The sequence below is a fragment of the Artemia sp. Qi Xiang Cuo genome, chromosome 9, assembly GCF_049724085.1.
Source record: "Artemia sp. Qi Xiang Cuo chromosome 9, ASM4972408v1, whole genome shotgun sequence".
In the NCBI taxonomy this organism is placed as follows: domain Eukaryota; kingdom Metazoa; phylum Arthropoda; class Branchiopoda; order Anostraca; family Artemiidae; genus Artemia; species Artemia sp. Qi Xiang Cuo.
The window spans coordinates 38,634,074-38,646,494 of record NC_142802.1 but is presented as its reverse complement, the minus strand read 5'-3'; the positions used below and the strand labels follow the sequence as shown (position 1 = coordinate 38,646,494).

General features: G+C 35.1%; 1 protein-coding gene across 1 annotated transcript in view; it reads left to right on the top strand.

Annotated features, from left to right (window-relative positions):
• Window positions 1-12,421, top strand: part of LOC148948630 (protein unc-13 homolog A-like) — a 143,658-nt gene that overhangs the window by 78,072 nt on the left and 53,165 nt on the right. Inside the window, exon 6 of the mRNA XM_089094982.1 lies at window positions 4,892-5,050. Within this exon, the coding sequence (XP_088951108.1) occupies window positions 4,892-5,050 (159 nt within the window). The remainder of the gene's footprint in view (window positions 1-4,891; window positions 5,051-12,421) is intronic.

Sequence of the window (12,421 nt, the reverse complement as noted above, 5' to 3'; positions counted from 1 at the left end):
CTTTTTTTTCCGGATTCGAGCGAAATCTTTGACAATAATCTCAGTACTATGGTTATTCGTGAGACAGTAAATTTCTTTCCCATCAGTGCTAACTAAAGAACTGTCTTTAAAATTTACATAGAAGCCAATCTGTAAGAATTGTGCGAAACTCGATGGCTCGAATGACATATTGGGATACAGATATCAAAGCAGTTAGATGTTTCAATCTTTAAGGCCCTAGAAGACAAAGAGACAAAGGAGGACTCCGCGGTATTGTCAAAATTGAAAAGTTTGCTCAATAAACTTTTATTAAGACGGTGCTGTTTTTTTTTCTGGGGTACACAGTGAATTTTGTCTAAGCTGCTGCAGTCAGAAACCACCGATATGTATATGTGCATTCATTGTGTTCAAGGTATAACAATAAATGTTTCAAGACACATGAAATAAGGCGGAAGAGAAGTTTGACTAGCTGTTTTGCAGAAGTCACGGGCATATGCCAAGAACTGAAAATCACCGTTGCCATGCCACAAAAGAGGAATGTCGTCAACATCCCACATGATATCCCGGCAGAATATAATATTGTGTATGATGCCCTTTTGAAAACCTGCATGCATATGGTTTGCCTCGTTTAATTGAAACTCCTCCTAAGCGTTTCCGAAAAGTTTTACCTTCATACCCCTAGCTTCATTATTTACAGCAATCGTAGTAGAAATATTACTAATATACATATAGGGTGTTTTGGTTAGTTAAAAATCCGTCACAACAAACACTAAAAGTTCAAACTAAATAATAATATAAGCCGTTCCTGAGATATTGCTTATACACCCTATTGACTATCTATATGCTCATGCTTCGTTTTGATTTAGTTGAGCATCACCCAAAACATTCCTTGAAAGCTTAAACTTAATACCCTTAGGTTGAGTAGTAGCAATACTTGTTGTAGTAGTAGTAGCATTAGTAGCAGTACGAACATAGCACCTTTGTTTTTTTTATCAACATCCCCCTAAAAAATAATTGAAAGTTTCAACTTAATACCATAAACCGTTCCCAAAGCATTGTTAATACGCCCTGTTGACAAACTGTATGCGCATAGTGTGTTCTGATTTAGCTTATTACTGTCTAAACATTCCCCTAAACTTTCGCATTAATACCCTTAGCAGTAGCCTTAGTAGTAGCCTTAGCATTAGTAGTGGTAGCAGTAGTAATAGTAGTAGCAATAGTAGTAATGGCAGTAGTAGCAACAGCAGAAGTAGTAGTAGTAGGATGTAAATATTGCCTCTTGGTTATCTCAGCATCCTAAACAACAAGCCCTGGAAATTTCAATTTTACACACCAAGCAGTTCCTAGGATATCGCTGATACGCTCTTTTGACAGCCTGCATGCTGATGGCGCATTGTAATTCAATTCAAATTCTCCCCTCAATATTCCTGAAAATTTTCCCTTCATTTTTTGTGCCATAATTGTAGTCACAGTAGTAGTTACAGTAGTCGTAGTAGGAGTACTAGTAGAACTAGTTGTAGAACTAGTAGTAGTATTAACATTAATAGTACTAGTAGCAGCACTAGCATTACCATATTGCCTTTTGGTCAGCTGAACATCCCCCTCATCAAGCCCTGGAATTTTTAGTTTAATACAATTAGCTGTTGCTATGAAATTTTCGATATAACCTTTTGATAACGTATATGTTCAAAATGTCTTTTAATTTAGCTCAACTTCTTCCTCATCACTTCCAACAACTTCCATCTTAATACTCTTATCTTTAGTAGTAGTTGCAAAAGAAGTAGTAGTTGGAGTAGTGGTAGTAGTAGTAGTGGTGCACATATTACCTTGTAGTCGATTGATCTTCCCCTGTAAGTGTCCCGTGAAAGTTTCAACTTAACACCGTAATCCATTCCTGAGATGCACCCTTTTGAAAATCTGCATGCACGCATTATGTTTTGATTTGATTCTCAGTCAAATTTTCACCTTCATTCCCTTAGCATTAATAGTACTAATATCATAGCAATAATGGTATTAGTAAGGGCAGTAGTAGTGTTGTATTAGTAGTATTAGTGGGAGAATGTAGGAAGAAAATGCACTTGTTGCTTTTTGGTCAGATGAATATCCCCCTCAAGATTCTCTGGAAAAGTCAGCTTGATATAGTAAGCTATTGTAAAGATATTGCTGATACGCCCTTTTGGCAGTCTGTATACACATAGTATGGTTTGAATTGGTTCAACTTTCCCCTCAACTTGTCCTCGAATTTTGACTTCAATATCCTCATCCTTAGAAGTACTGGCTCCAGATGCAGTGGCTGTAGTGACAGTATTGGTAGCCGTAATAATAGTAGTAGTAGTAGTAGTAGTAGTAGTAGTAGTATTAGTAGTAGTAGTAGTAGTAGTACTAGTGGTAGTAGTAGCATCCAAATGTTGCCTTTTTGGTCAACTGAACAACCCCCTCATCATTTCCTGAAAGTTCCAAATTAATTTACTCATTCGTTCCTAAATTACGCCCCCTTGACAACTCGTATGTACATAACATGTTTTGATTCAGTTCAAAACTCCCCTCAACATTTTCTTAAAGGTTGGCCTGAGTGCCCTTCGTCCTTTTGGACACTAAAGGTCAAAGATGCCCAGTTTTTCTCAATAACAAACACTAAGTGTAAACAACAGGCGTATTACATAACTTACGATCCTTGCCCTGGGGGCTGAGGGGGGGGGGGGGTTGATATCCCCAGTGAAATAGTTACTGGACTTGTCAACTATGATGAACAAAATCGATATCTCAAAATTTTGATTGGATGTGTTTAGGAATATCCCCAACTGTGCTGAGAACTATTTCGTTTGGGACAGAAGAGGGCGGATAGCGGAGATACGTCCGAGCAAGTTGTTCCATTCTCTTGAAACGAATGTTGTTATTTCGCCACCACACTAACAAACAGATTTTACCTGTCAATTTTCCTCACCGTTTTTTTTTTTTTTTTTTTTTTTTGCCACACTCATGTACCTTTTCAGCTCCTGATCAATATTATCTGCTGACTCTTCTTCCTCACTTGTTGAAGTTTGAAGCATTTTATCAAACAGGCAGTCAATTGAACTTGCTATGCCTACTCTCCTTCGTTTTTGGGTTTCTTCCTCTTCTGTTGCAGCGGCTAATCTTGTTTCTTACAATGTCTGACTATGTTTCTTCTTTAGCCACCTTTTAGCGTTATTGAGTGCCTCTTGATTTAGGGGTCGGTACGTGTATCTGATATCCAGGTGACAAGCAAGAACAACTTCTCTGGTTGTACGTTCTTGAACTCAAAATACATTTCGAACATTACTGCACCAGGTGTGTATTGACAATTACAGACAACAAATATATTTTCATTTTATTTGATTCATCTCGGCTGCTCTCTCCACCATGATTTGACTTAGCTGGTGGTTCCGCCACCAAGGGAAAATTAAAGCAAAAATTAGCTGAGGAAATCTGGTGCCATCTTCTTCATAAGCTGTGTATAAAAGAAAGTAGCCGATATCCGAAATTTTTTCCAATATTCAATAGTGACACTGACCTCCATATCGGCCTGATAACTTCCGCCGGCCGATATATCAGCTGGGTCCTAGTTCGGACCATTTTGAACAGATTTTTATCTCGTACAAATAGACTTGATTTTTACTAAGTGTTTGTTTATTATCTTTTTTCTTTTAAAGTGTGATCTTAGCCGTTTTTTATTGTACTCTGCAGTGTGTATTCATTTTTCTTTTCTGTCATTTAATCACGAAATAAAGTATCGATCTAAATATCTATCTGGTGACTAATGATTTATGAATAAACGTTGAGCCCACTGCGGCATTCACGTCATTCTGCAGAAATTGATCAGCATATTGTAGAGCTGTGTTTCAAGATGGGGAGCTCAAACCCTCGTGCTATTATTTTTGACCTAAGAGAACCGATTAACCAAATTTGAATTCCTGTTCTCCGGGATTTAAGAATCTCTTCCGGCAAAAATCGCTGTTTTACGGCAAGAATTGCAAAAAATGCCACTTTTCTGTGGTACAATCACGTTTGTTACTTAGAAATTGCAGTAGATATTGTAACTTCTATTCAAATAAGTCCTTCATCATCATTCCATGACCAATTGTTCGACAGGGTCACCCCTGGGGGAAAAAAAGAAAACACATCAATGCTACCCATCCCGAAAAATTATTTTTCTTTTTGTGCAAGGCAGGGGATTGTTATTTTTGTGCATAAGGTTTTGGACCATTACGATTCCAATGGTGCATTTCTTACATCAATCCAATCCCCGTTTTGAGGGAGTTCAGGCTCTTTTTAAAATTCTCACAAAATTGCTTTCGCATGAAAACTTCTACTATTAAGATAAACATAAATAATAGTTCCCATTCCTGAAGCAGTTTTAAATGTCAATTTTTTCTCTGTAGTTTTTCTTCTTTTTTTGCAACGCGTTTTTTTTTACTTTCAATTGCTATGGGCTATGGCTCAGTCTTTACTAGGTTGAAGCAATTGCTGAAACGCGAATGAGGAAGAAAAAAAAAATTTGAACGAACAAATAAAAAAAAACAGAAACAATGCTACATTCTTTGATACTGGAAACGCTTAAACTATTATTTACTAACTCTAAACTGAAGCTTTAAATCTATATTTATATACTATTTTGATAAGATTTTAACTTAATGAAATTTTGTCTTATTTGATCTTTGTTTTTAAATAAATTTTCAGCTATGAACATCGCATCGTGTAATCTTTTTTCAAACTGGAACAAAAATGAATTTTTTCATTTTTCGACCCTTCACAACACTTGGAGATATTTCGTTTTAAGGAACAGATCTATTTTTGAAAAATATATTTTAAATTTTTCGTAGTTTGCAAGCTGACTTGAGAACCTTATGATATATCACGTCCCTTTTAATTCAACAATTATTCCCTCTTCCAGAAAGAAAAGTTTGTCAAGCTTCTGGACCAGCTTCACAACTCCCTCAGAATCGATTTGTCCATGTATAGAAACAATTTTCCAGCCTCAAGTCAGGAGAAACTGATGGATTTAAAATCAACTGTTGATCTTCTAACAAGTATAACATTCTTTAGGATGAAAGTAAGTGTCTAAATTATTTAAGATAAGGTGTGATTCTACTAATTTGCCCATCCTTCGTTTACACTAAATGCTTAAACTAATTTTGTTATAATTCCAACATTTCAACAAAGGAAACATCAGTTTTACCCATGTAAAAAAGTGAGTTTCCTTGTTGTTGAAGGTGGGGGACAGTAATTCTCCTGTGTGGAGTTTTCAGCGGTAGTGATCCCAATGGTACACTGTTCAATTTGATCAGACACCATTTTTGAGGGGTTTGAGCTTTTTCTAAATTGCAATAAATCTATTTTTGCAATAAAATTTTAAGATTAGCCAAAATAATAGTTACAATTTTGAATTTGGCTTTTTTATTCTCAGTATGAAAGATATAAAGCCGAACCGGCAAGCAATGAAAAAAAACAAAAACCGATAAAAATATCTAAAAAAAAAACAAACACCTGATGCTGTGGTCCGGGGAGCGACAAAAAAAACACCATAAAAAAAACACCGCGGATATTTAGCCTGTATAAAAACAAGGCGTCTTCAGCACCAAGCCTTGTTTGTATACAGGCGAAATATCCGCGTTGTTTTGTTTCTGTTGTTTTCCTTTTCTCTCCACTGGCCACAGTCTCGTTTGTTTGTTTTTTTTTTTTTTTTTTTTTTTTTTTATTGTTTTTTCTGTTTGTTGGTTTTTTATTCTCACTAGACAGGTTTTTTTTTTGCCAACGTATTTTAAACTGTCGGTTTCTATCGGTTGTGGTTCGTTCTTTAATAGATTGGTTTAAGAGCTGTTATTTTTTTTTCTTTTTGGTTTAAATAAGTCTACTATTCTAGGGTCCTTCTTTTTTTATCTAGAGTTTTTCAAAAAGTTTTGGTGTCTAGAGTAACTTCTTCGAAACCAATTATAGTACCTAACCTTTCATCATCAGATCGATATCAGAAAATCTTTTCTCACGAATCAAAAAACAAGAGGAGAGAAGTTTGCTTTTGTTCTGCTTATCTGGGAATATGAGAGTGAATACAATAGCAGTTCTTGGGGAGGACAAGAGGACTTATCTGGGGAGTGATTTTTCTAACAAGGAGATTTCTGGGGTCTAGATATTCAAATTTGAAGGAATTATTTCTTCATTTTACTAATGAAGGAGTCACCGAACTGTTTTGGGGGTCATTCACTTCTATCTCCCTTTCCAGCATTTAGGTATCTCACGTGTACTATTGATCGCTATCGACCTTTGACTTTTTTGTTTGAAATATAAATATTTATTACAATACATGTAGAGTATATTTTGACAATTATGGCAAGCATTTTTTTTTTCAAATGGAAATAGCACGAATATACCCGAATATGGCCTTTCCTTTAACAACTGCCGGCGGATTATTTTTGTAAAAGCTTAAAAAGGCAGCAATGTCATTCTGTCAGGGCTGGGTGTCCAGCAAGTATTTTAGGATACATTACCACGTTTGATACCCTTTTGACGAACTCCCTTCCTCTTCTCCCCGGCAAAAAGTTTTGCTTTTTCAAACAGTTCGTGGTAACAAACTGTAAGTAAGGAGCGACTGGGCTCAATAGTAACCGAAACTCTAAAAAACAGAATTTTGATACCAATAGATACATCAAAAAATTTTACATAAAAAAAATTAGAGGGCAACTAGGCCCCCTCCCACGCTCATTTTTTCTCAAAGTCACTTGATCAAAATTTTGAGATAGGTATTTTGTTCAACATAGTCGAAGATCTGATATATATGTCTTTGAAGATGACTTAATCCCCCACAGCCCCCGGGGGAAAGGCCGCAAGTTGCCCATTGTTTGCATCACAGTTTATATAATTATCCAGTATGATCTTTCCCTATCTCACCCATTATAAAAACCCGGACCGAGGTGCGAGTGCTCCAGAGAACGTTTTTGCAGATACAAACATAAGCGGCATTAGATCTTTTCACGGGTAGACAAAGAATATTACCTACAGAACAAGTACTGACAAAACCACTTGGCCGGCTCAACCAATAAGTGGACAATAAGTGCAGAAATAAGTGGGAGGAGCTTTTTGTTCGCCCCGAGAATGAAGAGCCAGAAATCATCTGCGGTAAACTTACTGGATAATTATATAAACTGTGGTTTGCATATAGTATTGGTTATTGGGAGATATACGGACGTTTTCAGGAGGGATTTCTTCTAGTGGGGGGTCAGGGGGAGGGGATTACGTGGGAGGATCTTTCCATGGAGGATTTTTTTCATTGGGAAGGGACGTTTCTTTGAAGTGGGGGGGCGGATTTCTAAGCAATATTTAAAAAACGCTCAGAAATTAAAAAAAAAATTTTTTTAACTGAAAGTAAGGAGCAACATTAAAACTTAAAACGAACAGAAATTATTACGTATATGAGGGGGGTTTCCCCCTAGTAAATACCTCTCTCTTTACGGTAAAGGTTTTTTAGTACTTTCTAAAGAGTTAGCTATTCTAATTAAACGGCCATCGTGATTCAGAGGTCATTGTCAAAAAATTGGAACGAAATTCGAACTTAAGCGTAAAGAGCGAGGTACTGACTAGGGGGCAAACCCCCTTATTTACGAAATAATTTCTGTTCGTTTTAAGTTCTAAGGTTGCTCCTTACTTTCAGTTGAAAATACTTGTTTTTTTTTAATTTCTACAAGGGACGACATGCTCCTAAAATAAACCTCACAGAAACTTGTTTCTGTATTTAAAAGGCATGCTTATACTGTAGAATGTGCTCTATCTGACTGCACACATTCAGAAATAAAAATGTTTATATAACCATCATTTACGATAATTTAGTAAGAACAGACTCAGCTCCCATTTATTTTCTTTTTAAAAGAAGATCAATTAGCCGTCATAACACAAATCTTATCATGAGACAAGCTGCAGTAAACGTTAGGCAGAAATTCGTGCCCAATTCTGTTTTTTGAACAGTTCACTTCTAAAGTTTACTTTTTCCTTATATTGGTGACTGATATTACCTTTCCATTTTTTGGTGACTGATGATGGCTTGGCGAAAGTTCTTACCGAAATATCTGCTTTGTCTTTTCGTTTTATTCACTGACTTAAAATCACCCCTGCTTGGTTTTGTCTCTTTCTTAACTTTGTTTTTTCGTTTCAAATTTTTTGTCGCTCAAGTATGCTATAGAAATGTCTTCAAAATGGTTTTGGAACGTTGTTTAAAGAAGGGTGCTTGATCTAAGATAGGTGGTGCATTTGAGTCAGACTGTGTTGCTAGACACAAAACTTGTAAACTGAATCACATTATTCAGACGGATGTCTGTTGCAAAATGAAAAACTGAACAACCGGTACAACCGAATAAATTATCAAAGCCTTGAAAATGGAAGTTTTGATGGTGGTCAATATATTGAAAATAGCAATGAACCCTCTTTGTTAAATGTGAACAATGGTTCACGAAGAAATAGTGTATAATAAATTTTAAATAGTTACTGCTTTTTGAGACAAGTATCTATAACGGACTTTGTAATTTTGATCAATCATTGTTGGTATTGCTTGTAGAGACCTTATAGACTTAGGAAGAGGGTACCTTAGACTTAGTTACTCCTACGCCGGTTGGCACATAAGGCAAAACGGTGCCTCTTCACGATGATCTCTGGTACGGGTGTACCAGATATGTGTCTGCCACCAGCGAAGCCTCCTTCTTTAGGCATCGGTCAAGTGACGTTTTGTCCCTCCACGCCTTCTAATACCGGAGGGGCCAACACCAGACGTTTTGGGGGAGCCTGCCATCACCCCATATGGACCATATGGTCCCAATACCGTCATCTATTACTTCGGATTTTCTCAGCTATCAATGGTTGATTTGTTTTTTTCACATATGAAGGTATTGGTTATTGCATCAGAAAGTAAATTCCAAAAATATACCGGAGGCAATTATTTTCTAAGCCGTGTATTCGCATCAATGTCCATGTCTAGCATTCATACATTAGTACTGACAGGTGTGAGAGGGCGTTTCTATTTAAGAATCGGAGTTTGAGGCCTTTGAGCTTTGGAGAGTATGCAGAGTTTCTCCTTTCTTTATTTATTTTGGTGAAAGCATTGCCCCCACACGCTATGCGCGCAGTGATTTTGCGCTCCAGGCTTCTGTCAGAATGTATAGAGGCCAATACAGCTACGCACGCTCCTCCTCCATCCTAGTCTATTCAATGTCTTCCTCTTTACACCCTCCCTGGAAGTTCCTGTCTCCCCTAAATCTTTCTTTATGACATCCTCCCACCCCAGCCACGGATGACCTGCTTTCTGTTTAGCTGTAGATGGTTGGCCGAAAAGGACAATCTTCGGCAATCTGTCATCCTTCATCCGCAGAACGTGCCCTACCCATCTCATCATGCTGGCTCATCATGACAAATCAAAAAATCGTAAAGAAGAGAGAAACGAGAATAATAAAATCCGGTGAAAAATTGAAGAGACCTATGGAAATATTTCGGTCGAGACCTTCGCTTGACCGTCTTCAGTGCAGAATAATAAAGAAAAAAAAGATACAAGTTCAAAGGATAATATATGCAAACCTTAAAACATACCCAGTAACTAAAATAGGAAGACCCTTTCCAAGCAACGATGAAAGGGTTATCCTTTCATTGTTAAAATTAACCAATAATAAAACTTTGGCAATCAAAAACGAACACAAACTTGTTTTAAAAAGACTTTCCGAAAAAGAAGTTTTTCAAACAAAAGTAAAGAGCTATATTAAACTTCAGGCAAGCAGAAACGATGCCCTTTAATAATTCAAACTCAAATGACCAGAAATTACTGTCAAAGAAAAAATTCAACCCAAACTGGGCAGAAATTAAAATAAATGAATATTATATATAAGAAAATACCATAAATATAAAAAAAATATCATAAACATCAATAAATATCAAACATTAAGATAGCAAATACTGATGCAGATTAATAAATAAATTTTAAAACGAATAAAATTAAAATTTAATATTCAAGTTAAAACTTACAAAAATTACTATAGACGAGAGTCAAGCTCCTGCCCCGTTTTCAATCCCCTGACTGTCAAAGATGTAAATCCTATTGCGTCATTTGCGCTTTACTGCAAACAAAATATATTATAAATTTTCTTTTTCATATGTATAACATTGAAATGAAAAAGATTACAGTTCAATAAAATTGAATTGCTGAGATGTCCATGAATTAATATCTTTATACATTAAATATTCAGTTTGTTCTCATTAGTTTTTTCCCACCATCCTTATTAGGTAAGTGATTTATTGATTATTTTTGATCAATGTTTTGAAAATTAAAGAACACTGTTAAAACTAAATGTAATTTTTAATAGCACGCAAGCAACGCAGTAAGCTTTCGAACTTTTCCGATTGGGAGATTGGGTATGAAGCAGTAGCCAAACTCCTCTCTGTATTAATTTTTGTCTGTTTTAAGTTTAATTTGAATACTCAGAGTCAAGTTCCTGCCCCCTTTTCAATCCCCTGACTGTCAAAGATGTAAATCCTATTGCGTCATTTGCGCTTTACTGCAAACAAAATATATTATAAATTTTCTTTTTCATATGTATAACATTGAAATGAAAAAGATTACAGTTCAATAAAATTGAATTGCTGAGATGTCCATGAATTAATATCTTTATACATTAAATATTCAGTTTGTTCTCATTAGTTTTTTCCCACCATCCTTATTAGGTAAGTGATTTATTGATTATTTTTGATCAATGTTTTGAAAATTAAAGAACACTGTTAAAACTAAATGTAATTTTTAATAGCACGCAAGCAACGCAGTAAGCTTTCGAACTTTTCCGATTGGGAGATTGGGTATGAAGCAGTAGCCAAACTCCTCTCTGTATTAATTTTTCTCTGTTTTAAGTTTAATTTGAATACTCAGTTTAATTTTCATCTGTTTAAAGATTTATCTGTTTATCTCCATCACTATCTGTTACTTGAATATTTGATAGGATTATTGTTCGTTTTGGGTTTCATTTATCCATTGTTAGTAATTTCTGGTTATTTTGAGTTTATATTATTACAGGGCATAATTTCTAATAGTCGGAAGTTTAATATAGCTCTTTACTTTTCTTTAAAACACTTGTGTTTTGGAAAGTTTTTTTTAACTTAATCTGAGAAAGTGGCTTAATCTGAGAAAGTTAGTACCTTTCAGTATACAATTAAATTATCTTAAAAACATAAGCGTATAAACTAAATATTTTTTAATAACCGCGAAGTAATTGAACAGCATACAGAAATATTGGACTGATTTATCAAGCAGCATTTTGCTCTCACCAGCTATAATACCAATAGTGGGTAATATACTATCTTAAATTGTAAGAAATATGCTTTAGTATCACTTGAAATGAAGATCAAATAAGACATAATATGAACTCTGGAAATCCGAATATTTCTCTCTATACAAGAGTGAATTTCAAGCCATGATACAAATTCTAAAGCTAGTCTATAGTCCTAATACTATCAAGATGGCCATACTTCTAACTTGTGTACAAACTAATCATGACAGATTGTCCTTTTCATAACCAAAACGAGAGCCAGTCATTGAACTGAGCCATTGTGCAGAAGTGATACCAAATTAAACGTAAAAAAACAAAGCAAAATCCTAAAATCGATTGTTGCTTTATCTTAAAAGGGATTGATCTTAAAAGGGATTGATAATATTTTGATTCTATAAAAAGTGTCCTTAATTGGTCTGCTTTTACTGTACCAAAACTCCTATATTATTTTGTGTTTTCAGTAAAGCGCTAGTTTTGTATAATCCTAAAAGAGTAGGAAAACATAATTAGTTGGTTTATTTGTACTAGTGTTAATGATATATATTAAATAGGCTGTGAAGTAATAATTTTTGTCCGTTTTAAGCTTCAACTTCGCTCTTTACTTCCCTCGGGAAAACTTTGCTTTATAAAATTGATATTTGTTCGTTTTTGACTAAAATTTAATGTAGAAACAACTGAAACAACGCTGCCATGATCTTTTTTATTTATACAGAATAATGTATGTTCGTTTTAAGTTTTAATGTCACTTCTTAGTTTCAGCTGAAAACTTATTTTTAATATATCTTCTAATTATCACCAATCTAGGGGAGATAAGACACCTCTAGAAAATACTACAAACAACCTTGACAGCTAAGAAAAACTTTCAGTTTATGACCCGAAGTTCATTATCTATACTTCACAAAACAATACATGTTTTTCAGGAACGTTTGTTTTTCGATGAGCAAAAAGCTGTTTTTACTCGGCCGAGTTCGCCTGAAAAAGCCTTAATGAAGATAGGGCTTTATAAATCACCTACTGACTATCAGAAACTAGAAGGGTACTGTAAAAAAAGAAAGCTGTTTAAGGGCTCATTTAAAAGCTTATATTTATTTAAACTTAATCGTTTTTTATAAATTTGACTTGATACCACATTCCCACAA